This window comes from Meriones unguiculatus, chromosome 8 (assembly GCF_030254825.1).
Source record: "Meriones unguiculatus strain TT.TT164.6M chromosome 8, Bangor_MerUng_6.1, whole genome shotgun sequence".
NCBI lineage: Eukaryota > Metazoa > Chordata > Mammalia > Rodentia > Muridae > Meriones > Meriones unguiculatus.
In genome coordinates this window covers 81535903-81560089 of record NC_083356.1, presented here as the reverse complement: position 1 = coordinate 81560089, position 24187 = coordinate 81535903, and the positions used below count along the sequence as shown (strand labels likewise).

General features: G+C 34.9%; 1 protein-coding gene across 1 annotated transcript in view; it reads left to right on the top strand.

Annotated features, from left to right (window-relative positions):
* Window positions 1-23719, top strand: part of Lrp1b (LDL receptor related protein 1B) — a 2037254-nt gene extending 2013535 nt beyond the window's left edge. The window contains exons 87-91 of the mRNA XM_060390094.1: window positions 6325-6401; window positions 18213-18303; window positions 19198-19342; window positions 20360-20458; window positions 21864-23719. Coding sequence (XP_060246077.1) covers window positions 6325-6401; window positions 18213-18303; window positions 19198-19342; window positions 20360-20458; window positions 21864-22004 — 553 coding nt within the window. The 3' untranslated portion in view covers window positions 22005-23719. The remainder of the gene's footprint in view (window positions 1-6324; window positions 6402-18212; window positions 18304-19197; window positions 19343-20359; window positions 20459-21863) is intronic.
* Window positions 23720-24187: the final 468 nt, after the last annotated feature.

Below are 24187 nucleotides of genomic sequence, written 5' to 3'. Positions count from 1 at the left end.
TTTGCTTTGAGAAACAGCAAAAGGAAATGAAAGGAAGGAAACATGGAAAGGAGGAAAGAAAACTGGGAATGAGAGAGGCTAAACATTTAAAGTGTAAACAGCTCTAAAGGAAAGTAGTCAGAGCTAAGCCTGGACTGGATTCATGGGCATCATTCCACCTTGCAGGGAGGATGCTTGCGCCCTCATGAGAGAAGAAAAACCTGTGATTTCAGCCCTGGAAAGTTGAATTCCAAAACCGCTGCATAACATCCATACTAGCACTTATTTAATTTCAAAGAGTTAATTGATAGTATTAAATTGCACCTCATAGTAAATTCAAGACCTACCTGATGTACTGTATGAAAACCTGACTCAAAACAAACAAATGTCTGTTAGCACATATTTCTGCTGTATTGGAATCACAAATGGGTCACGAGTACATTTTATTGATCTGCCTATGTTACCCAGGTTAATCTGAAACTGCTGGCCTCACACAATACTTCTGTCTTAGTTATTGTTTTCTTTTTTTTTTACTGCAATGAGACACCCGTGACCGTGGCAACTCTCATAAAACTCTCATAAAACATCTAATTGGGGCTGGCTTACAGTTCAGAGGTTCAGTCCATTATCACCATTGAAGGAAGAATGGTAGCAAGCGGACCGACATGGAGCCGGAGAGGTTGCTGAGAGGGCTACATCCTGATCAGCCTGCAGCAGGAAGAGAATGAAACACACTTCGTTTAACAAGGGCACATCTCTTATAACAAAACTACACTTTCTAACAGTGCCACTCTCTCTGAGCCGCTGGGATCCATGTTCTTTCATTGTGCTATACCTTATGACTTACACTCTTCAATAGCTGGAACCACGAATGTCCTTATTCTGTCTAACTACAGAATAAGGGCTACATGAAACACCAATGGAGAAGGAGGCGTGAAGTTCAGAAAAATAATAATCAAAGCTGAGGCAAAAATTCAGATTGAAAAGAATAGATTTTCAAAGCATACCATTAAAATCAAGAATTCTTATGAATACACGAGAATAGTTTTACATATAAATATCATGAGACATTGACAGATGCAAAAGGGCTTTGATGGAAATTAAATAAAGTAAATATCTAAAACTGCAGGCATTGATTTGCAATACTGCTATATTCTAATACACTTAGAAATGATGTTAGGGACTAGAGTAGCTGTGAAGTGGAGAATTTGTGCTAATGCTGTGCACTTAGAGTTCAGAGAAAAATTTATTTAGAGAATTAATAAATTCTTTAAATGATATAATTTGTCTAATTTTAACAATGCAAAAATATCTTCATACAAGTTTTATGATGTGAGGTAAATAGTCATGTTTCTATTTTTATTGAGTGAGATTTAGGGGCGCTGAGACTTACAGAGCACAGGTGGAATTTTTCCATTGCTTCATCAATTCCTATGTAGAGAAAAATAACATATTTTCAGATTATTTTTCCTCCTGAGTATGCCAATCATCATGCCTAAAACGGGGGAAAAGTTCACAGATACAATGAAGAGAAATACAGTTTCAATTGCTTTAAGGTTCACCTTTGAATTTCACTGTGGCCAGAAGAGTGCCATGACCTTTAACTTTGATGAAAAGAGAAAGTATTTATTAATCTTATTATCTTGTTTTGAAGTTCTCCCAAAGTGGACTCTATACCACATTTCCGCAAAATAAGGAGAGTTGGCATGAGCTCATTATTGTTATTATGAAGATCATTCCTGACAACTTTAATCATATATATTCAGTAGATTTACTTAATCTTAATTCTCTTTGCAAAAAAACTCTCTACTATGTAGGAATTATGACCATTTTAACAATTTATTTATATATGATATTTGTGCTTTAGTTGCACATTTTAAGTGTATCTTATTTCCTACTTAGGTTTGCCTTGACATTCTAGCACTGTTTGTTATATGTGATATCTGAGCAATGTTGCTTTACTAAGGAAATCACCCTCTACTGTAGAAAGCCGATTAAAACAAAAAATATAACTATAACATAATTATATAATTTGCAATGTTGTGATAAACTAAATAAATTTATTTTATATGGTGAAAACCAGATGAGAAATAATTTTTAAACTTATTGTATATATGTATATATGTATATATATATTTTTTATTTTTTTTGCCAGATACTATGTGAGGAGAGATATTCATCCACCTAACTTTTAAGAAGCGTTGCTGGGCTTTATATACTATTGTTCTTAGCTTAATAGTAATAAAAACTTGATTAAGTAAAATTTGCTATAAGAACATAGTCCGTGAATGTACAATAATTATGTTTAATGAAGAATGTTATGTTTTGCTTTCATCACATTAATGTGGCTATCATATGGATCCCTAGTCATAATCCCCAAATGCTTAGCGAATTCAATGATATATGGGAATGCAGAATCTGAAGTTTCAGGAAAAGTTCAATTTGATGATTATTCTAATTCAGGACAGCTAAAAAAAATCTCATAAACTGAAGAGGAATTTGTGCTTACAGTCTATGAAAATGGGAGAATGAGATTAGGAAATTAATGGAGCAGTAAATAATTTTTAAACTTTCAAACGATGTTCCATGAAAGATGTGATGTCAAACAAACTTAACTACTCAGCATCTCATAGCTGTACAAAATGATGAAAATTAGGATGAGGATAAGGGATGATGGAAAGATGGATGTGTGTATATTATTATTTAGCTAAATACTCAAGAATCTACCTATCTAATCTATCTTTAACCCAACAGTACTTAACTAAAATTAATGTAGTTTTAGTCAATAATTTATAGTCATATACTGTTCAATGAATCCTATCTTTCATGCTTCACATTTATGTGCTCTGGAAAATAGCCATGTGATAGTTCACCAAATGATGATATGGAGGTATGTGTGGTGGTGAGTCTAACTTTCAGATGTTTGTTCTTAGATGAACAGAGGTAGCGGGAAATTTCGGAAGTACACATTCAAAGATGGGATAGCTAAAACTTGGTGAATAAAGAAAGGAAAAAAAAAGAAATGCCAAAAAATTATAGTCACTATGATTATGCAAATACTTCAGTGAGGAATTGGACAGGAAATTCTGATGATCTGCACATTCCTTTCCTTCAGTGCTGAGCTAATAATGGCTTTGATCACTGCAGTCTACTTAGATGTGAAGATTTATTAAATTCTATAAAGAAGGGTTTTAAATGCTTGGTTTTAAATCACCCACTGGAAGAGAAACTTCTGGAGCAGCAAATGTCTTAGGTTGTAATTTTGTAATGTAGGCAACAAGAATAATGATTTCTATTTGATTTAATATCTCAAAGAAATTATTTTTAAGTCTGGAACAAAGGGAGATGGTGAAACATGTCTCATTTTATCTTTGGTTGTAAAATATTACCTTATAAGAAATATAGAGAAAATTTCAAGGTTAGCATCACTGATTAGGATTTATTACTGTTAAAAATAATTACATTTTGTATAGTATCTGAGAGTTATTCCAATATAAAATAAGTAAAATATTCCCTGAAGATTTGGAGGTTCAATGTACTCCCAACATCTAAAAGAAAGAGGCTTAACGAACATGACAACATGAATTCCTTGCCTGCAATAAATACTAGGTTTCAGCCGTGGATAAATTAGAAAATTATATTGTTAACAAATAACACCTGTCCTACTTAAAGAGCTGAAGATTTTCTGTAAGGTTGCTACTGTTCTTATCTTCATCCTCCATTTCACACTCTCTGCTAGCCTTAGGCTCTAAAGCATATTTTTGTAACATCCTGAATTATATAAAATACATGATGTTCTTGTCAGAACATAATCTGCTAAATTAGCATTTCATCCACCAGTTCTCAGGTAATTTCAGTCTGTCATTTTAGTCATTTCAGTATAATAATGACCTCAGAGATTTTTTTTTTTTAATCTCTAGAACAGTAGTTCCCAACCTTCCTAAATGATATAACCCTTTAATAGTTCCTCATGTTGTGGTGACCTCCAACCACAAAATTAATTTTGTTGCTACTTCATAACATAAGTTTTCTCTTATTATCAACAATAATGTAAATTTCTGATATGCAAACTATCTGATATACAACCTGTGTGAAAGTCATTAAACCCTCAAAGGGTCACAGTCCACATGTTGAGAGCTGCTACTCTCGAAGGACAATAAATTATAGCAAAGATTATTCTCATATGTTAACATTAGCCCCAGTCTACTTTTTAAAATAAGATGACATAAATAATAAATCATAGTAGTTTGGAAAAAACTCAATATAGCTGAACACATTTAGTTGTGTACATATCGGCTTTATAATGAAATGGGTATGTAATCAGTATAAAATTTTCACCGAGGCATAGGAAAGATTCTTAGCGGTCAGTTAGGAAGACTTGACAGATATAAAGTTACATAAAATGAAGAGAATTTTGCTACTAAGATTTTGCTTTAAGAACATGTTTGCAAAATCTTCCCAAGCATCTTTGACTTATCTGTGAACTGTGTTGAGAATTAGAACCTGTGAACAGTTGGACGAGTCTTTTCCTAGGTCATACATCTATAAAAACACACATGAGAAACAACAAAACTTTCTAAAAAACAGAATGTTTCATTCATTGTTCACCTAATTTTGTATACCCATTGCATTACTCTGATTCAATGTTATAAAAAGAGCCATAGACCTGGATTTTTACTTCCTTGCTTTAATGATGTACTTATAATGTAGTCTATCACAAATGCTATGTATTAAAAATTAAATTTCATGTATGTCTTCTACAAAGCAATTGAACACAAAGCTGAGTAATTTCTTTAACCATTACATAGTAATGATATTAATTTTCATTTGAACCATGTTCCATGCTCATAAATTAATGTTATCATTCTTAATCAAATACTTGTGTGCTTCAAAGAAATCAGTGCTCTCAATTGTGCTGCTTTTTCTGTAGTTTGTTTGAAACTAGTTTTTGCTCATGACTTGATTTGCTGGTATGATGGTTTCATGGAATATGACCATGTTTTATGAGAGCCAATACTGTTTTTACGAATATCAAAAATAATACACCTGGTATGACAGAAACCTTATTTGGAAAACAGCATTATTTATATGAATTAATTGTAACAGAAATCTTGTGTTGCAGTGATGCAGTGCCCACTACACTGAGAGAGTTTCACTTGGAATGGTACAGAAAGCTTTCCTTTCATAGTGTACAAGTATTATCAAATGGCAACATTTGACAGGCAATTTAATTCAGAAGTCAGTGATGCGTCAACCAAGGACCATGCATCGAAAGGACCTAGAACCCCCTCCCAGATGTAGCCCTTAGGTAGTTGAGTCTCCAAGTAAGTTCCCTAATAAGGGGAACAGGGTCAGTTTCTGACATGAACTCTGTTGCCTGCTCTTTGGTCACTTCTCCCTGGTGGAGTGGACAGAGGAAGCAGATCCAGGCAGTCCTGATGAGACTTTATAGACTAGGGTCAGATACTAGGGGAGAGGACTCCTTCCTCCCTTTTAGTGTACTACGGAAGAGGGATGGGGAGAAAGAGGTTGAGAGGGTGAGTCTAGGAGGAGATGAGGGAGGGGCTACAATAGGGATACAAAGTGAGTAAATTGTAAAAACAAATAAGAAAATATTAATAGAAAAAGAAAAGAAAAAAGAAAAAATAAATCAGAAGAACAGTGATATTGTTTCTGTGCGGTCTGATGAAGATAGACTCACAAAGGTATTTGTGTTAGCCAATTAGCATTGTTCCCTCTCAGAGTACACACCTCACATTCATTTCTTGGCATCACCCAACTATTTCTGCCTTGTGTAAAGAATAGATTTTAATCAAATCTACTCTTTTATGCCCCTCCAGACTTATGGCACTAGTGTTGTCATACCAATATGGAAAAACAAATTCTCTCATTTAACATATTCGTTTAGCTCCTATTAATAGTAATATTATTTAACAAAGGAAAGCATTGTATTTTCCTATCTCTGATTACTGTAATATTTCTACATGTGTAGTTATTCAAAACTGAAAATCTTGATGTCTGTTTGTTAGTTACACTTTGGATTTTAAACAATCAGGTGAAAAGCTGCAGAAAGTTAATTTTAAAATGTTTGTTTAATATGCACGTTTAATATTGGTGAGGTAGCTGCTTGATTTTTTCTTCTATGTATCTTAATCAATACTATTCAGCTGAAGTTACCTGCAGTACTGAAAATGTAAAACAAATTAGTCAGAATTTCCTCTTGGTCATGACAAATCGGTAACAATTGGCTCTTGTCTCAGTTTGTTTGAAGTTTCCATATTAATAGACTTATGTTATGTGTTATTCACTGATTTGTTGTTTTTGTTGTTGTTTGGATCTTTCTAGGTGCTCCACTAATTGGTCAGGTACACAGTGTGAGAGGCCTGCCCCAAAAAGCAGCAAGTCTGAATACATCAGCACAAGTAAGTAACACAGAATGCCTTTGTCTAAAAACTACAGAAGCTTTTCCATCATCTCTTAGGTGATCATTGAGGGATGTGAAAATTAAAAGGTTAACAACAATCTCATATAATTAGAAAAATGTATAGTCTTAACACCTTTGAGGCACTTTTGAAAACAAAACCCGATTGGTCAGGCTATGAAGAATTAAATTAAATTATGAGGAATTAAATTTTCTCTCTTATCTGTTGTTAATTACACTGCAGTCTCAGAGCAGATTTACCCCAATCAGCATTGCATGTTTTCTGTATTTTCTGACAGTCAGTTATAAAAATTTTCAAAATAAGTCAGAAAAAGTTTTCCAATTCACATATACTGTGGACTGAAAAGTCCACAATATGAAATAAATAAGAATATATAGAGGAAGGGGAAAATTATATTCCTGATTAAGATCCCGAAATATAGCCATTCATTCATGAGACACAAACAAGAATCATATTATTTCAATATATGTAAAAGGCAAAGATAACACTTAGATCAAGCTAATATGATTTTGTACATTAGTTATAAGTCTTAATGTTAATTTATCTATATATTCCTTAATTTTGCTTCCATATAGATTCTCCAAGCAAAGTGTTCAAATTTCTAGTGCTTGGAAGTTATGTTTTTTTAAAACAGTGGTTCTCAACCTTTCAAATGCTGCAACCCAACCCTTTAATAGAGTTCTTCATATTGTGGTGACCCTCAACTTTAAAATTATTTTAATTGTTACTCTATCACTGTAATTTTACCACTGTCATAAATTGTAATTTTAATAGTTTTGGAGATAGAAGTTTGCCAAGAGTGTCACTACCCTCAGGTTGAGAGCCATTGTTCTAAAAGACTATACCGAGCACTAATATTATAATCTGAATAAATAAATTGTGTGTTCTTTGGTCACAGAATATTTAGATTTTTCTTTGTGTTTGCTGTGAATGTGTGGATACAGTCGTAGGAAGGACTCAAGTGCTAACATTTGGGGAATTGTTTTATAAAAGTCTATATGTGGCAAGAGATATTTAGACTAATTTTGTACATTAATGATAGACAAAATATTTTACTGTTTTTATCAAAAATAGAACTCAAAATATTATTAATATAAATTTATGAAGGTGAATTAATATAAATGTAATGTTTTAAACTATTTAAACATCATGCTAATCATCAAGAACATTTAAAAATGATAGCATGCAGTTGAAATTTAGAGCATGTAGAAAACACAGAATTTTAAAGGCAAGATTGCTATAACTTGCTTTCATCCTTCCTTTAGTAAAATTTCTCAGTGAACTAGGTTATAGAAAGTACAGATTCATTCACAGGAAAAGTAATGTTAAGCATTAGTGAATTTATCTAAAGGAAATTATGAATGAAGTTAGAATGTTTACAAAATTTACAAAATTTTTCTTTTTTTGAAATTTTTATTTAACTTTTATTAATTACACTTTATTCATTTTGTATCCCTCCCACCTCCCCTCCTGGTCCCACCCTCCCCCCTTTAAAATTTTTCTTTTTAATTTATTAAATTTTTATATTAATTAGAGTTTATTCACTTTGTATCCCAGCTGTAACCAACCTCTTCCCTAGTCCCCTCCCAATTTCACCCTCCCTTCCTTATTTCCTCCCATGCCCCTCCCCAAATCCACTGATAGGGGAGGTCCTTCTCCCCTTCCTTCTGACCCTAGCCCATCAGGCCTCATAAGAACTGGCTGTATTGTTTTCCTCTGTAGCTTGGCAAGGCTGCTCCAGCCTTGGAGGAGGTGATCAAAGAGCCAGCCACTGAGTTCATTTCAGGTAGTCCCTGTTCCCCTTACTAGGATACCCACTTGGAGACTGAGCTGTCACGGGCTACATCTGTGCAGGAGTTATCTACATGAATGGTCCTTGGTTGGAGTATAGTCTCAGAAAACACCCCTGGGGTCAGATTTCTTGGTTCTGTTTCTCTCCTTGTGGAGCTCCTGTCTCCTCTAGGTCTTTCTATCTCCCCCTTCTTTCATAAGATTTCCTCTACTCTGCCCAAAGTTTGGTTATGAGTCTCAGCATCTGATTTGATACCCTGCAGGGTAGAGTCTTTCAGAGGCCCTCTGTGGTAGGTTCCTGTCCTGTTCCCTCTTTTCTCCCTCCTCCAATGTCCAAAATTTTAAATTTAAAGTCATCCCCAGAGAAATTTTGGGTCATAGAAAGTGGCTTTGAGAAAGATGTTCCAATGTTTTCATTGAGAGTAGTACATCCAAACATTTGCATGGTCAACAACCTCCTTTGGAAGAAAATGTGCTTGATTACCTACGACAGTCTTGAGACAAAGAACGTCAGGTGTAAGGATATGCTTTGAACAGTGCTGGCCCTGGTTCTAAAACATTTCCTCCTTTTACTCACTAAAAGTCCATACTAAAGGGCTCTTAGCTCTTCAGATGTGGCATTATCATAAGAGGAGCCATATTACCCAAGAAATGACTTCATTAGAGAGATGACTGAACTGTCTCCCAAGTGCTGGAGAACACCTCACCCAGAATGCCTGTACAAGAAGAACTGTTAACATGCTTTTTTACTAGAAATTCACTACTCTCATCCTTGCAAGAGGGAAAGACAAAACATGGGAAGAAATAGCTATGTCACAGTCCAGATTCTTAGATAATGGCAGTAAAATATTCTGGTTGCTACAAGATCACCATGTCGCAATGCTACATGATGCTTCAGTGATGCTTCAGCAATGCTGAGACAGGGATTGTTGTGTTGGTTGTTCAAACAATGTTTCATACCACAGAAAGAAAAGCCAGGCTTACAGAATCATATTCATTGAGAAGAGAGCTACATTTAAGATTTATACAACCTCCTGAGTTTGTGTTTTCTCACAGAAGGCCTTATCAAGATCAGTTATTCTAGCAAGACAATGCAGTTATGTGTGGCTTTATGGTTTACAACGATAATCTCCTATTTGGGGTGTCAAATTTTCAATAGTTTTAGTTATGTGCAGCTTCTAAGTAAAGAGTTCTTATCATTAGACATTTCTATCAACTTTCCCAAAAAAGTAAAAAAAAAAAAAAAAAAAAAAGGAAGAAAGAAAGAAAAGAAAACGCCTTGTGTCAGCTGTTCTGCAGAGAAGGAACTGCAGCTTCCTGAAGTATGGATGCTGTTCTTATCTTCTCGGGGAAAATCCAGTGATTTTGAGTGTTTGTTGAGTATCCCTTAAACATAAGCAGAAGTCATCTCTTACACTTCCAAATCAAACAATGAAGAAGTGCCATGTATTAGCTGCTTCCCCATTGCTGTGATAAAACCTGATGACCAAAATCACTTAAGAAAGTATTCAATTGAACTGTGGCTACAGAGAGTTGAAGTTCATGATGATTGAGTGGAAGAAGCCAGCGGCAAGCACGGTAGCTGGAGTAGGAAGCCAAGGCTTAACATCTTGACCTAAAAACATGAAATGTAAAGGGAATTGGTAATGGTGTGTGGCTTTGAAACCTCAAAGCCCATCTCCATAACACACTTCCACCAGCAAGGCCACACTTACTAAACCAACCCGAAGTGCCACCAACATTCAAACATCTGAACCTCATGGGGATATTCTCATGTAAATCAGCACATTCAGCTGCATAAAACTCAGCCTAGTTAGGAGCACAGAGCCTTTCATTGACAACCTTTGTCTCGCCACACGGAGATTCACTCTATAATTCATGCATATCTCTCATATTCATCTCAATGTGGGAGTAGAGGTGTGTGCTGGGTCTTGATGCTTCAAATACATAAAAAACGAATTTGAGTAATTATACAGAGCTGTTATTCTAGGGTTTTGTGTTAAGATTCTACTTGAAGAGCTACTCTGTCTTGTCTAAGCAGTTTCAAACTCAGTATAAGAGATGTCATTACATATTCCTATTTCAAATTCATATAAAATTTTAAAGAGAGTGATGCTCAAATTTTGAGTTGTACTATTTGTAGTGTGTGCTACAATTAAGGAAGATAAAACAGCATTTTCTGAGTGTAATATTAGAAAGATCTTTTATTTACTGCAGCAAGAGGCATAACATTTTAGGTTTTGTTTTGTTTTGTTTTTTTTCTGGATCATCCTTGTTTCTTTTATACCATCTGTCTGTCCTATTTTAAGACAAAACATCAGATTACATGGTACCAAGACTCTGATATATGGAAATATTACTGATATGGTGATATCTTTCTTCCAATTCTTCCAAAGCCATGATTTAACAAACCTGTACTGAGTTCCAAACACTGTAGTATACCCTAGAAATAGGAAAAAAAGGTGCTATGGATGGTTCTTTGTAACTATAAGGAGCTTAAGCTCTAGTAGGATAAACCAAAACTTAAATAAAATAGGTAAGCATACATGTATATAAACAAATAAGAGAGATTTGGTCATTTCTTTGGGGGGAAAGGAGCCAAATTAGAGCCTGGCAGACATTGATGGAGGGGAGGTCATAAATGGTTTTTGAATTGAAAGTATGAAAAGGTCAGTTCTGATGACACCTGGTTGGCTAGGATCAGATGGAAGGAGAGGAGGACTGCCCCTTTCAGTGGACTGAAGGAGGAGCAAGAGAGGAGAAGAGGGCGGGAGAGTGAGATTGGGAGGGGACAAGAGAGGGGGCTACAGCTGAGATATAAAGTGAATAAACTGTAATTAATAAAATAATAAATTAATCAAAAAGAGAAAGTATGAAAAGGCTCAGAAGCATGAGGTTCAATAACTCTGGGAGTAGAAAACTGTCCAAAGGAAGGGAAGTCATTGTTGCTATAGCACCAGGACAAGGGGAGGGAACAGTGAGCCTGCCACGTGAGGAGCGGTACACTCATGCAGCTGCTTATGGTTAGGTTCACTCGGGCGGAATGTAATACTTAATACTTTCTTTGTAAGTTTAGTGGCAATTCACAATGTCTTTTCAGAGTGCATTCCAATATTTTTTATACAATGTCATTCCATCTCTATAAACATGTACTAAAGAGTGCAATATACTCTAGCATGCCAAAACTGTCTTAATTTATGCTCTCAGTATTACATTGAATAAAGATTTGATTCAATCAACAAATAAGATGCTATCTTTTCAGGCATGGCAATGGGCACCTGTAATCCCAGAAGTTTGGATTCATAGGCAGGAGACCTACTACAAGACTGGAAACATTATGGGCTATATAATATATTTGAGGCCATCCTAAAGCGAGATAATGCTGCAAAAATAAATAATCTCTTCCTTTTACCATACTTTTTCTTATCAGCTCCGTTTCTTGAAACAACCCCAACTTCCTCTTGTGATGCTCCTGCTTTCATTCTCTGTGGATAATTCATTAGCTGCTCCTTTTCACTCATTGTGTCCTCTCCTGTGGCTATATACATGGCCCTTTTCTCTAGATTTAGCATCCTTGGCAAGCCCTGTTCTCTGGACCTCAGTTATCAATCCTGTGCTAATTACTTGAAACTCTGAACTTAATTCTGTGTTCTCCTGAATCTGATACACACTATATTCCTCAAAAATCTTACTCACAGTTTCTCCCCATTTTTCTCCTCCCAAACAACTGACATTTTATAAAGCTTCAGAATTAACCTAGGCACCTAGGTAGCACAAGTTATATATAAAGCTTTTATACTATCTCTAAAATTGAATCAAAGAATGAATTCGTAGCATATTTCTTTCTATTTTTTTCATCTCTTTTTCCTCAGTCATTTCAAATTAACAGCTCATTTATATGGCTTACACACACCTCCTAACATACCTTTTGGTTTTCTGCATCCCACATGTCCTCCCAACTATCCATTTCTCTCTCCAATTTGGTGGTTGTTTCCCTGGGTTTTTTTACGTTCTTAGGGGGTTAGGAGTACCCGTCCTTTAGGTCTCAATGGCTAGTTCTTACGCTACTCAGAGGAGCTAGATATGCAAACTTTAGGTTCTCAGGCATTGTCTACTTTCTATAAAGTAGTATTTAAGGTGCAATACATTTTATTGTTGTGGTTTTGAGACAGGGTCTCTATGTATCCCTGGCTATCCTGGAACTTGCTATGTAAACCAGATTGGCCTCAAAAGCACAGAAGTCTGCCATTGTCCTTCTGTGTCCCTGTATCCCTGCCCCGTCCCTGCCCCTGCCCCGTCCCTGCCTCTGCCCCTGTCCCTGCCCCTGCCTCCCAAATGCTGTACATAAGAGAGTGTAGCACTATGTTCATACGATTTCATGTTGAGTCAACCTGTTGGTTTCATCATCAAGTTCATGAGAGGAAGTACACTCAAATCCACGTAGCAAAAGTAAAGTTCAGTTTAAGATGTATCTGTTAAATGAGAACTGAACATATGGGCTTCAGTTCATCTTAAGAACTGACTGTACTTGAGATTTTGATCTTAGCCATTCTGGTGGTGTAAGATAGAATATCAGAGTCATTTTGATTTGCATTTCCCTGATGAATCAGGACATTAAGCATTTCTTTAAGTGTTTCTCCTCTATTCATTATGCCTCTGGTGAGAAAGCTCTGTTTAGCTCTGTAACCCATCATTTTTTTTCCTTTTTATTTATTACAATTTATTCACTTTTTGTTCCAGCTGTAACCTCTTCCTTATTTCCTTCCAGTACCACTATCTCCCCCTCTTCTCCCATGCTCCTCCCCTAGTCCAATGAAAAGAGAGGTCTTCTTTCCCTTCTATCTGACCCTAACCTATCAAGTCTCATCAGGACTAGCTGCATTGTCTTCCTCAGGATTGGTAAGCCTGCTCCCCGCTTAGGGGAAGGTGATCAAAGAGACAGCCACTGAGTTCATGTCAGAGACAGTTCCTTGTTCCCATTACTAGGAACCCACTTGGAAACAGAGCTGCCATGGCTACATCTGTGCAGGGGTTCTAGGTTATCTCCATGAATGGTCCTTGGTTGGAGTATCAGGCTCAGAAAAGACCCTTGAGCCCAGATTTTTGGGTTCTGTTGCTCTCCTTGTGGAGCTCCTGTCCCCTCCAGGTCTTTCATCTTCCCCTTCTTTCATAAGATTCCCTGCGCTCTCCCAAAGTTTGGTTATGAGTCTCAGCATCTGCTTCCATACCCTGCTAGGTAGAGTCTTTCAGAGGCCCTCTATGGTAGGCTACTGTCCTGTTCCATGTTTTCTCCTTCTGATGTCTATCCAGTTTTCCTTACTAAATGAGGATTGAGCATCTTTGGTTTGTTAGAGTTCTTTATATATTCTGGATATTAGTCTTCTGTCAGATGTAAAGCTGGTGAAGATCGTTTCCCAGTCTGTAAGATTTTGTTTTGTTGATTTTGTTTTATTATCTTGACCTTGTCCTTTGTGTTACAGAAATTTTTCAGTTTCATGAGGTCTCATTAAATGATTGTTGATCTTAGAGCCTGAGCTCTTGATGTTCTTTTCAGGAAATTGTCTCTGGTACCAATGTGTTCAAAGCTTTTCTCCACTTTTATTTTCTAACAGATTTAGTGTATCTGGTTTTATGTTGGGGTATTTGAAGGGACAACACATGCTAGAGAGGATGTGGACAAGGGCAAACCCTCCTCCATTGCTGGTGGGAATGTAAACTTGTACAACCTCTTTGGAAATCAATCTGGCACTTTCTCAGAATATTAGGAATAGTGCAACCTCAAGACCCAGCTATACCACTCCTGGGCATATACCCGAAAGAGGTGCAACCATACAACAATGACATTTGCTCAACTAAGTTCATAGCAGCTTTATTCATAACCAGAATCTGGAACCAACCTAGAATTCCCTCAACCATAGAATGGATAAAAAAAAATAGTGCTACATTTACACAATGGAATACTGCTCTGCTATTAAAAACAAGGAAGTCATGAAATTTTCAGGCAAATGGATGGAACTAGAAAAGATCATCCTGAGTGAGGTAACCCAGAAGCAAATAGACATGCATGGTAACATACTCACTTATAAGTGAATATTAGCTATATAACATAGGATAAACATACTAAAATGCAGAGAAGCTAAACAACAAGTAAAACCCTAAAGAAGATGCTTAATTGTCATTCAGAAGGGAAAACAGGATGGGCACCTACTAGAGATGTCTTCTAAAAGACTCCACCCAGCAGGAGATCAAAGCAAATGCAGAGACTCACAGCCAAACATTGGATGAATTACAGGGAATCCTATGGAAGAAGGGGTATATAGAAATAACCAGAGAGCACAGGAGAAACAACAACAAGAAAAGAACAAGGCCCAGGGGGGACTGCATAGACTAACGCATCAATCAAAGACCATGCATAGAGAGGCCCGAGACCTCCTGATAAGAGGTAGCCCATAGACTCTTCAGTCTCCATGTGGATACCCTAGAGAAGAAACAGTCTCTGACATGAACTCGGATGTCTGCTCCTTGTTCATTTCTCACTGGTGGGGTGGCCTAGCCAGCCCACAGAGGAAGAGGATCCAGGCAGTCCTGATGGGATCTGATAGGCTACAGTTAGACAGTAAGGGATGAGGACTTCCCCTGTCAGTGGACTATGAGAGAAGGATAGGGAAGGAGGAGGGAGGGAAGTAGGGTGGGACCAGGAGGAGATGAGGGAGGAGCCTACAACCAGTATACAAAATGAATAAATTGTAATAATAATAATATACAAAATAGAAAAAAGAAAAAAAATCACACACACACACAAAAAAAAAAAAACTGACTGTAATATTTGTAGAGGAAAAAGAGGTAAAAGTTTTGCCTTAAAAGGGAACAAAAATAATTTGAATAAATATATTGTAAAAAGTGTAAAATATGAGCACAGAAAGTGTTAGTATGGAATTATTCCTTCAGCAAGTTTACAATACTTTCTGCATTGTCAGTGCAATGAAATATAAGATAATGATCAACTATAACCTGTATTTTATTGCTGAATAACCTGAGACAATTTGTCCAAGACAACGTTGCTAGTATGCTTAGACAAGAAGTAGCTTGACTCGTTGTCTGCAGTTTCAGGTGAAATGCAGGAAAGGATAAATGTTCGGAACCACATTGCAAGGAAGACCTCTTCTGTTCATTATGACATTGTTGAGCTACTTCCCTCAGGACTCTCACACTTTGAATCCGTTTACAACAACCCACTTACTGTGTTATGCAAAAAAATAATTTTGATAGCTTAGATTCTTACATACTAAAAATATACTGAACACATTGAAACTCACTTATTTTTTACTGTACATAGATCTTTTAATATGATATACCATGATTATGGATTCTCCTCCCACAATACTCCCAGGTCCTACCTTACTTCTCCACTCTCCCAACTTCCACAACATTTCTTTCTCATTAGGATACAAATAAGCATCTGAAAATAATGATAAAATAAATTTAAATAAAATAAAAACATAAGAATAGGACAAAACAAACAGAAGAAAAGGAGTCAAAGAAAAAGGTTTTGATTAACTATGTATTTTAGAATGCTCTTTTTTGTTTTGTTTTGACTTTTCCTTATCGAGACAGGGTTACTATGTGTAGCCTTGGCTCTTCTGGACTAGCTTTGTAGAGCAGGCTGACATGTGCCTCCCTTTGCCTCCCTGAGTGCTTGGATTACAGGTTTGTGCCACCATGCCTGGCTGTATATTTTAGAATTTTTAAAAAATTTATAATATCAGTTGTTTCTATTAATGTTTTGCAAACAATGAAGACAAAATGCTGTCTATATTATTTATCATCAACACTAAACATTATTGCAGTTACCTTGATTGGTTGCATAAACAAACCAGATGTCTGGGCTCTTAAACAGAGCTCTGTAATGTATAGGGATTTCAGCTACCATCTGTAGTGGAAAAATTAAAAGGAAAAAGAGATGCTTAGTTTTCTTGCATGTATAATTAATAGTGCTAACATATGGAATAGCAGAGACTAGTTAGAATAGTTAAATATATGAATTTATAAATAATTTACAATTACCTGGAGAAGTAAGAAATGCTGCACACTTTGAGGCTATTAGTTGGCTTACACATTAACTGCTGTTCTAAGGTCTAACAGAAAAAAAAATATATAATGAGATGGTGATATTTGTCAAGTTAAGATCAGTCTGTTGAAACCATTCATTAATAGGAAACAGACTTGTTTCTTGGTATTCAACATTTATAAACAACTGTTAATTACTTCATAGCTGTCTGATATCCTGCCTTAATTAATTACTGTGAAATTACACATTCACATAATGTTCACCTCACCACGAACAAAGGTAAAAATATAATTTCAAACTCATTACCTTGTATACTGAAGCTCATAAGGAAGAGCAGAATGAGTTTTATATTTTAGGTGAATAAAAGTGGAAGCCATATAGGTAGGTATATATGTACATGTGTCTGTCAATACATATTTCTTCCTCACTTTACAAGCTGGGATGATAACATACATTAATTTTGTTTAAGTGAATACCTTCAAAGTTTTGGTAATTGATCTCCCGTAGTCTATCTCAGTTACGTATCTTCTATCTGTAACTATTGAAATATCAATCTCTCTGATAAAGTGTCTGCACATTGTATATAATGTAATGATGAACATCTCTGCTAGCATTTAAAAACTATGCATATGCAGAGAAAATTTCAGATACTATAGTAACTTTTGATACTCTGTTCATACATGTTTGTGATCTTTAAATTTTAGTTAAAAGTTGGGTTGTATTTTTTCTCAGGCACTTGTTAGGTAAGCTATTTGGATTGAATCATAGAATGTCTGTAGAAAGCCTGGTTTCATGTACACTGGGTGTTACTAAGAAAAGTTAACACTGGCTGCTCAAAAGTGTTATGTAATACTCACGCAATGAAATGGCCCTTGAATCCAGCTTCGTTCTCCCATTCATGGTATATAATCCGAGAATATCACTCTAAGGTTACATTGTCAGGAAAGCACAGCCCTTCTAGAAGTGCCCCTGCCTAATGAAATCACTGCCCAACCAGACTTTCTATATAGCAATAAAAAGTAATGCTTCTCTAATTTTTTTTATGATAGATGAAGAAAAATTGAACACACCATTTAAAGACAGGTATTAAATTATAGACACTAAGATTATTTCCATGATCGTAAAATCAAAAGAAAACATTTTCAACATAAGCCAAGGCTCCATAAATGCATTTCTGAAACTATTCTTAAGTTGGGATTGAAGAAAGAGAACATTAACTGCTGATTTGTTTATTTATTTAATAAACAAACTAACATCTTCAAAACTTAGTATGTATTCATCTTATGTTATTTGTAAAATGTTTGTCTACATTTATGTATGAATATTCTCTACTGGGTGTGCCTGAACATTGAACAAGCATCAGACATTTAACTACTCTTCTTGTCAATAATTTAACAGCAAAAGCATAAATGAGAGTTTAGGTGACCTACTCAACATCTCACTCCAAAGAAATCCATGGAACGAATGCTTCCATGATAATGCTATCGTGTCTGTGGGACTTTACCTTGCTGCCATTTGACTTGCCTCCAGTACAATGGGTAATCAGAGGTGTGGCTTACAGAACTGTATCTTATTTGTGGAATTGTGGTCAGTAAAATTTAATGTAAATAAATTCAGACATCATTGACTTACAATGCATACTTTCATCATTGCATATTCATAAAAGTGATTGTAATCAGTAAATCAGAATTATAAACTGTCTCTAAATGTCTGGTTTGTAAATGCAATTTATAAATATATCTAACCAACCATTCCAACAGAGTCTTTGGTAAGATGTTTTTAGTAAAATAGTTATGACCTCAGAATATGACCACTTATTCCATGCTTTAGTTTTATTCATATTAGTGTTGAAATGACTTAGCGTGACAGGTTAGTTATAATAATCTTTACATCACTTTATTTGTTCATCAGTAGATCAATTTTATTTCCAGGAAGCATTGCTATCATCGTGCCTCTCGTCCTCCTGGTGACTTTGGTAACAACTCTAGTGATTGGTTTGGTGGTTTGTAGGAGAAAAAGAAGGTAAGATGCCATGCTCCTGATTTACCTGTACTGACTGACCCATATGAAAATGGAAAAAATGTTACAGAATTTTTCTTTAAAGACAGGGTTAATTATTCCAATTATAAAACTATTTCTCAATTTATTTACTTTTTATTTCTTTTAAATTTATTACAATTTTTACAAGTATTCCTTTGTTTTATGTTGACAGAATCACTCCATGTATATAGATTGATGATACTATCATTGGCATATCAATGACAATCATGTACAATTTTACATTTGTAGTGATTTTTTTCCTTGCATATCTGCAGATTTTCTTACTACTTTACTGTATAGAATTGTTGGTATAAGTCTATTATTTACTATGCAAGAATGTCATAAAATGTACTCTTAATGGACAAATGTGCATAAATTTACTTTATCTTCCTAGAAGTGGAAGTGCTTTAGTTTATAAAACTGTGCAGCTTTATAGATGTGGATTAATCTGGAAATCAGAGTTTGTGAATTAATATTCTAGCCACTGAGTTGAGGGTTAAAAACAAGATATTGAAAAGTTTCTTTATCATATTGTTGTTAATTTTAAAGCCACAGAAAAAACTAGAAATTTAATTTATAATTGAATTGTGAATTTTCCACTAACGTAATATTGTGTTCAGGAGAATTTTATTTCTAATATGTTCTTATGCATCATTAAATCATATTCATTGAAAATAAATGGTCAAATTATGAGTTTTTCTGTTGCTTTACAATTTGAAAAATCTCAATTATTAAAATTTTCTTCATTGTATTTCAGTAGTAATATCTTATCAGTTGTACCATGTCAGCAGCAAACCAGTAAATGTTTTAATAGTTTAAAACTTAAATTGTGATGACTGTACAATTGATACTTAAATTTATGTCCATATGTTGTAGAACAAAGACAAGTAGAAGACAGCCCATCATCAATGGAGGAATAAATGTAGAAATTGGGAATCCATCCTATAATATGTATGAAGTGGACCATGAGCACAGTGGTGGAGGTCTTTTAGAACCAAGTTTCATGATAGATACAGTAAAGGTAATATGTCTTGACATTATGAGCAGAAAATACTAACATTCCTGAGTCAAAAACCCTGAGGATTTCTTAATTTAATCATATATTTGAAATATTTACAATTAAAATGAAGACTTTAAGAGATATTGAGTTAGCTGGGCTTTTTTAAAGGAAAATATATGGGACATACTAGTTAATACTGCATGATTTAGAAAAATGTATTCATATACTTTATAAAGATACAACTTTCTTTAATATAATAGCATAAATTTTGTGGAGTGCTAGCATCTCTAATGTATAACAAAATGTAAAAAGAAAGCATAATATTTTTCATTATGAAAAAAGTTTATTTGGTTCAATTTTAAAATAATTGGATCACAACTGTGTTTTGTTGAATTGAAGTCATTTATGTTAGAGCCTTTTCCAAAACCCCTTCTCTTTCTTATACATCTGAGTTTGTTTAATATTAACAGTTAATGTTGAAGTGTTTAATATAATATGCTCTCTAGTATTTCTGTGCTCTTCTAATATTGATGAATAATATAATTATTAAACATATTATGAATATGAGGATAACAATTGAGTAATTCTACCTTTTGACCCAATGGAATGTAAGGCAATGAGCTTGCACAGAGACTCTTTTGTCTTAAGTGTAGATTTCTAAACAAAAATCTTAAATGGATATGTGAATCTTAAATTTTAATCTTTATTTTAAGATTACAAGGTGATGGTGAATTGTTAGAAAAGGATAGCTGTCTGAATTCTGAATTTTCAGTGTCAAAAACTTCACTGGTGTGATTTCCAGCGTTAAACAGAACTAGACATGCTTTAGGCAGAGCGTGTGTCGGGAACCTGGACTTAACTGAGGTTCTCACCACTGAGATAAAGATCTTAAGTTCTGCATGTTGACATAAGCCTTCCGATGTGGCCTGTGGTTAAGGAATATTTTGTATTAGTTGTAGCATTTAATTACATTTTATATCAGCTAAAAAAAATGTTTCAATGACATTAGATGAGATGACATTTTCTGTTTATGTACAGTCCAGGTACATAGGGGGAGGGCCCAGTGCTTTCAAGCTCCCACACACAGCACCGTCCATCTACCTAAACTCTGATTTGAAAGGACCACTAACTTCTGGGGTGAGAGAAACAGCTCATCTTTTCCTTCCCATCCCATTGCGAACCCTCGTCATTCACAGACCCATGCTTGACTTGGACAGAACTTGCCTTTATCATGGTTTTAATTAACACGAGTTTGCAGAACAGACTTTGTGGTGTGTTCTTTCCGTGCAAGGTGCTCATAAAGCTTTTTACCAGTTTAGGCCAGTTATTAAGTGGATAGTGCTTCCTCTATGAGATGAGGATGAATTTTAAAATCTGTGGGCAGCCAAAGTGATAAAGAGAAACTTAAAGTAAATTAATTTAAATTTGCTTTAATTGTAGGTGGGTATATAGATGGATTTATATATAAATATTATATTTGTATGAGGTGAAGCTAAATTACAATATACTTAAAATACTGAAATAGATCATCATTTTGACAAATTGGAGATGGCCGAAATAAATCAAAGTTATTGTTTTAAGATTTAGTTACGGGGTTTATAGAAAGCTATTCTGTCCATAGTCACAAAGCTCATTTAGGCAGAGCAATAGATCATGAACATACAGGTTCCACACACCTCTTGCTCCTGACCATCAAGACCTTTCCATTCTCACTGTCTGTCCTACAGTGTCTCTTTTGCATGCTATAAGACTACATGTTCCCTTGCTGTAACTAAGGATAAGATACTGTATTAAAAAAAATAAACATACACACACATACAAACAAACTAAACCAAAACTCCAACAAAAATAAAAATGAATTGGCACTTTCTTAAGTCTATTTAATAATGAATATTGAATATCATTTCTAATTTAGGTTTCTTTAATAATGAATATTGAATATCATTTCTAACTGCAAGAGCTCGCTTCTGTTGGCCTTGAGTTTGCTTCGAACTCAATGACACCTGTGAAACCTCAGGTGACTGTGAATTTAAGACTACTTGGAAGATTTCAGAGATAATTCCAACACAAGTACACATAGGATGTTTGAAGCAAAAAAGGTGTCTTTATATTAAGGACACCAAACTGATGCATTTTGCTATTTTGGCTTCTCTTCATTTATTTATGTTTAATTCACAAGAAGAGTAAACTTGTCAGATGATTTTTGCATCTGTACTTTGTTTGCCATCTGCCGACTTGCACCAACAGTCAGAGGTGAAAGGCCAAATATCCCTGTAACATGACAATTAAATTTAACATTTTGTGTTAAAGCTATGGTAAGTATAACTTTGAAAACGACATACTGCCTTTTACTTTTTATGTGAAAGCTTTTGTTTGGCTCCAAGCTACCTTAAAAATGTAGTTATGTTTGTACATTAAAGTAGACGAAAATCTATGGACATAAAATTTACATTACATGTTGTTATCAAAAATAAATATTTTACAGAATAACTAATGAGGTGAAAGGGATAGTAAAATTAGATTAATTTTCTTTCTCCTTCAGCCAACAAATTATTCCAATCCAGTATATGCAAAATTGTATATGGACGGACAGAACTGTCGAAACTCCTTAGGAAGTGTTGATGAGCGGAAAGAACTGCTTCCAAAGAAAATTGAAATTGGCATCAGAGAAACAGTGGCATGATGCAGGACATTTTTCTACGCTGTATAAATGTATAAAATATAAGGATTACTTTTGTATGTTCCAACAGTATTATACTTATTTTAGCTTCAGCATTATTTCTTTATCCTTTTCCTGGTTAATTGTTTTCTGAGTTTTGGGGGTTTTATTTTATTTTATTTTATTTTTTGCTAATGAATATTGATTCACCATTTTTATGGTATTTTTATGAAAAAAATAACTGCACTACACTACAACTTACAACAATGCTGCTGATATGACACACCTTTGAATTTGTTAAAAATTAAAAACAACATATTCCTTTGTAGAGTTAATACGAGCAATCTATTTTATATGAATTTTTGGTTTTACACAATCAGCAAAGCACTCTCCAACTTAGCATCCTATTGTCTGAATACTGTAACACAATGCCATTGTATTTTCTGTTGAATTGAAAGGACAAATTCTCTTCTTAAGGCCCATAAACCTGATTCAAACTTGGCTGAAAACACATAGTCCTTAAAAGTTCAGCATCTCCTGCTTTGGAATTAGAGTCAGGAGACAGAGAAATACCTGGAATTTTTGAGTAAAAGAAACCAAAAAACTTAATTTAAAACCTACATAATATTAATAATTTGCATGAATACAAATTACTTATTTTCCAAAAAATTAATAGCCTCTGTGATACAAACCATATACCCCATGTAACAATAGTAATTTTTAGCTTGATAGAACATAGCAAACATGTAACTAGAACAGGACTAATAGAATTTGCTGTAGAACAGGACTCGTATTTCTCCTCAGTCCTGAGGCACACAGCCAGCCAAGAGCACAGTAGTACATGGACCCTCATTTCTTACATTTTTCTTTCCAAGAGTGTTCATGTTGTGTGTGAACATCACCCTTAGTCATGCTGAGCACTAGAAAACCACACACAACCACACAAAATGACACCAAACTTTCAGTTTTGTGAATGCACTCTCTTTGGTAGGTCAAAGAGAATTTCCTCTGTGTAAAGTATTTTCAAGATATGATATGACTAATGAATTGTCCTCCCAATTCAACAATGACTCATGGAGATTTCAAGGTATAAAAATAATCTGCCATGATGCCAGGTAGAGAGTCTGCTCTGTGCCATTAGCATCGGTAATTTGGTTTCTCTTTGGTTATACAAAACACACAGACCCATTCACATTGTTTGTTTTCAAAATTTGATTGTAACAAATATGGTTTATTTAAGTTGTATAAAAAGATAGCATTTTTATACAAATATCTTTAAAGGCACAAAAGTTTTATTCATAAGCTGTGAGGGGATTTTGTCCCTCTGATAGACATGACTGACTTTTAGCTGTCATAATGTATTAATCTAACAGATGAAATATGTTTGTGGTTGCTCTCTATCCCTTTGTACAAGCATTAAAAACTGCTGTTTTATAAGGAAACTTTTTGTTGTACTATGTGCATGCATACTACCTATTTCTAAACTTTGCCATACTGAGGCCTTTATAGAATATTGGTTTATGTAATACTTGTGTGATTTGCTTGAACAATGTTATGCATACCATAAACTTTTTCAGGTTCTTGTTTAAGTACATTTTTTAAATTGAACAGTATTTTTCATTTTGGTTATAATAGTCATTTTGCCTATGTTTCTACAATGAAGTGTTAAATACTTTATAAAAATTGTTGACTGACTTATTTAAATGAAATTCTACATATTTAAGTGCTTGTGTTTGGTAGTTTTTAAATTGATAAATGTCCATCCGCTATATGGTTTAAATATTCTAATATTAACTTCAAAAACATTTTAGAGAGAAGGAAAAATGTCACTGAATAATTTTCCACAGCATACCTTGTTGTAAGTGGTGATTAATATTTACTATTGGTTTATCTTCTGGTAATGCTGCTGTTAATCCTCAGCAGCTGTATAACCAAATCACCACACAGAGACTGGGTTTTTAGTTAATCTAGAACACAATGCTGGGCAATATTTACTCCCTCCTAAACCTCCAAGCCCTCAGTTTCCAAGCGTTTAGATTTCCCACATTATACTTGGTTTTTGTGAAATCTTAGGTCTGGTTCATGCTCCATGTCCTCCAAGATCTCTCCACCAGCTCTGCTCTCTCAGCTCTCCTCTTGCCCCTTCTCCTCCCACTCATCTCCTGCCTTCTGGCTCCTCCCCTCTTTCCTGTCCTCTGGCTCCTCCC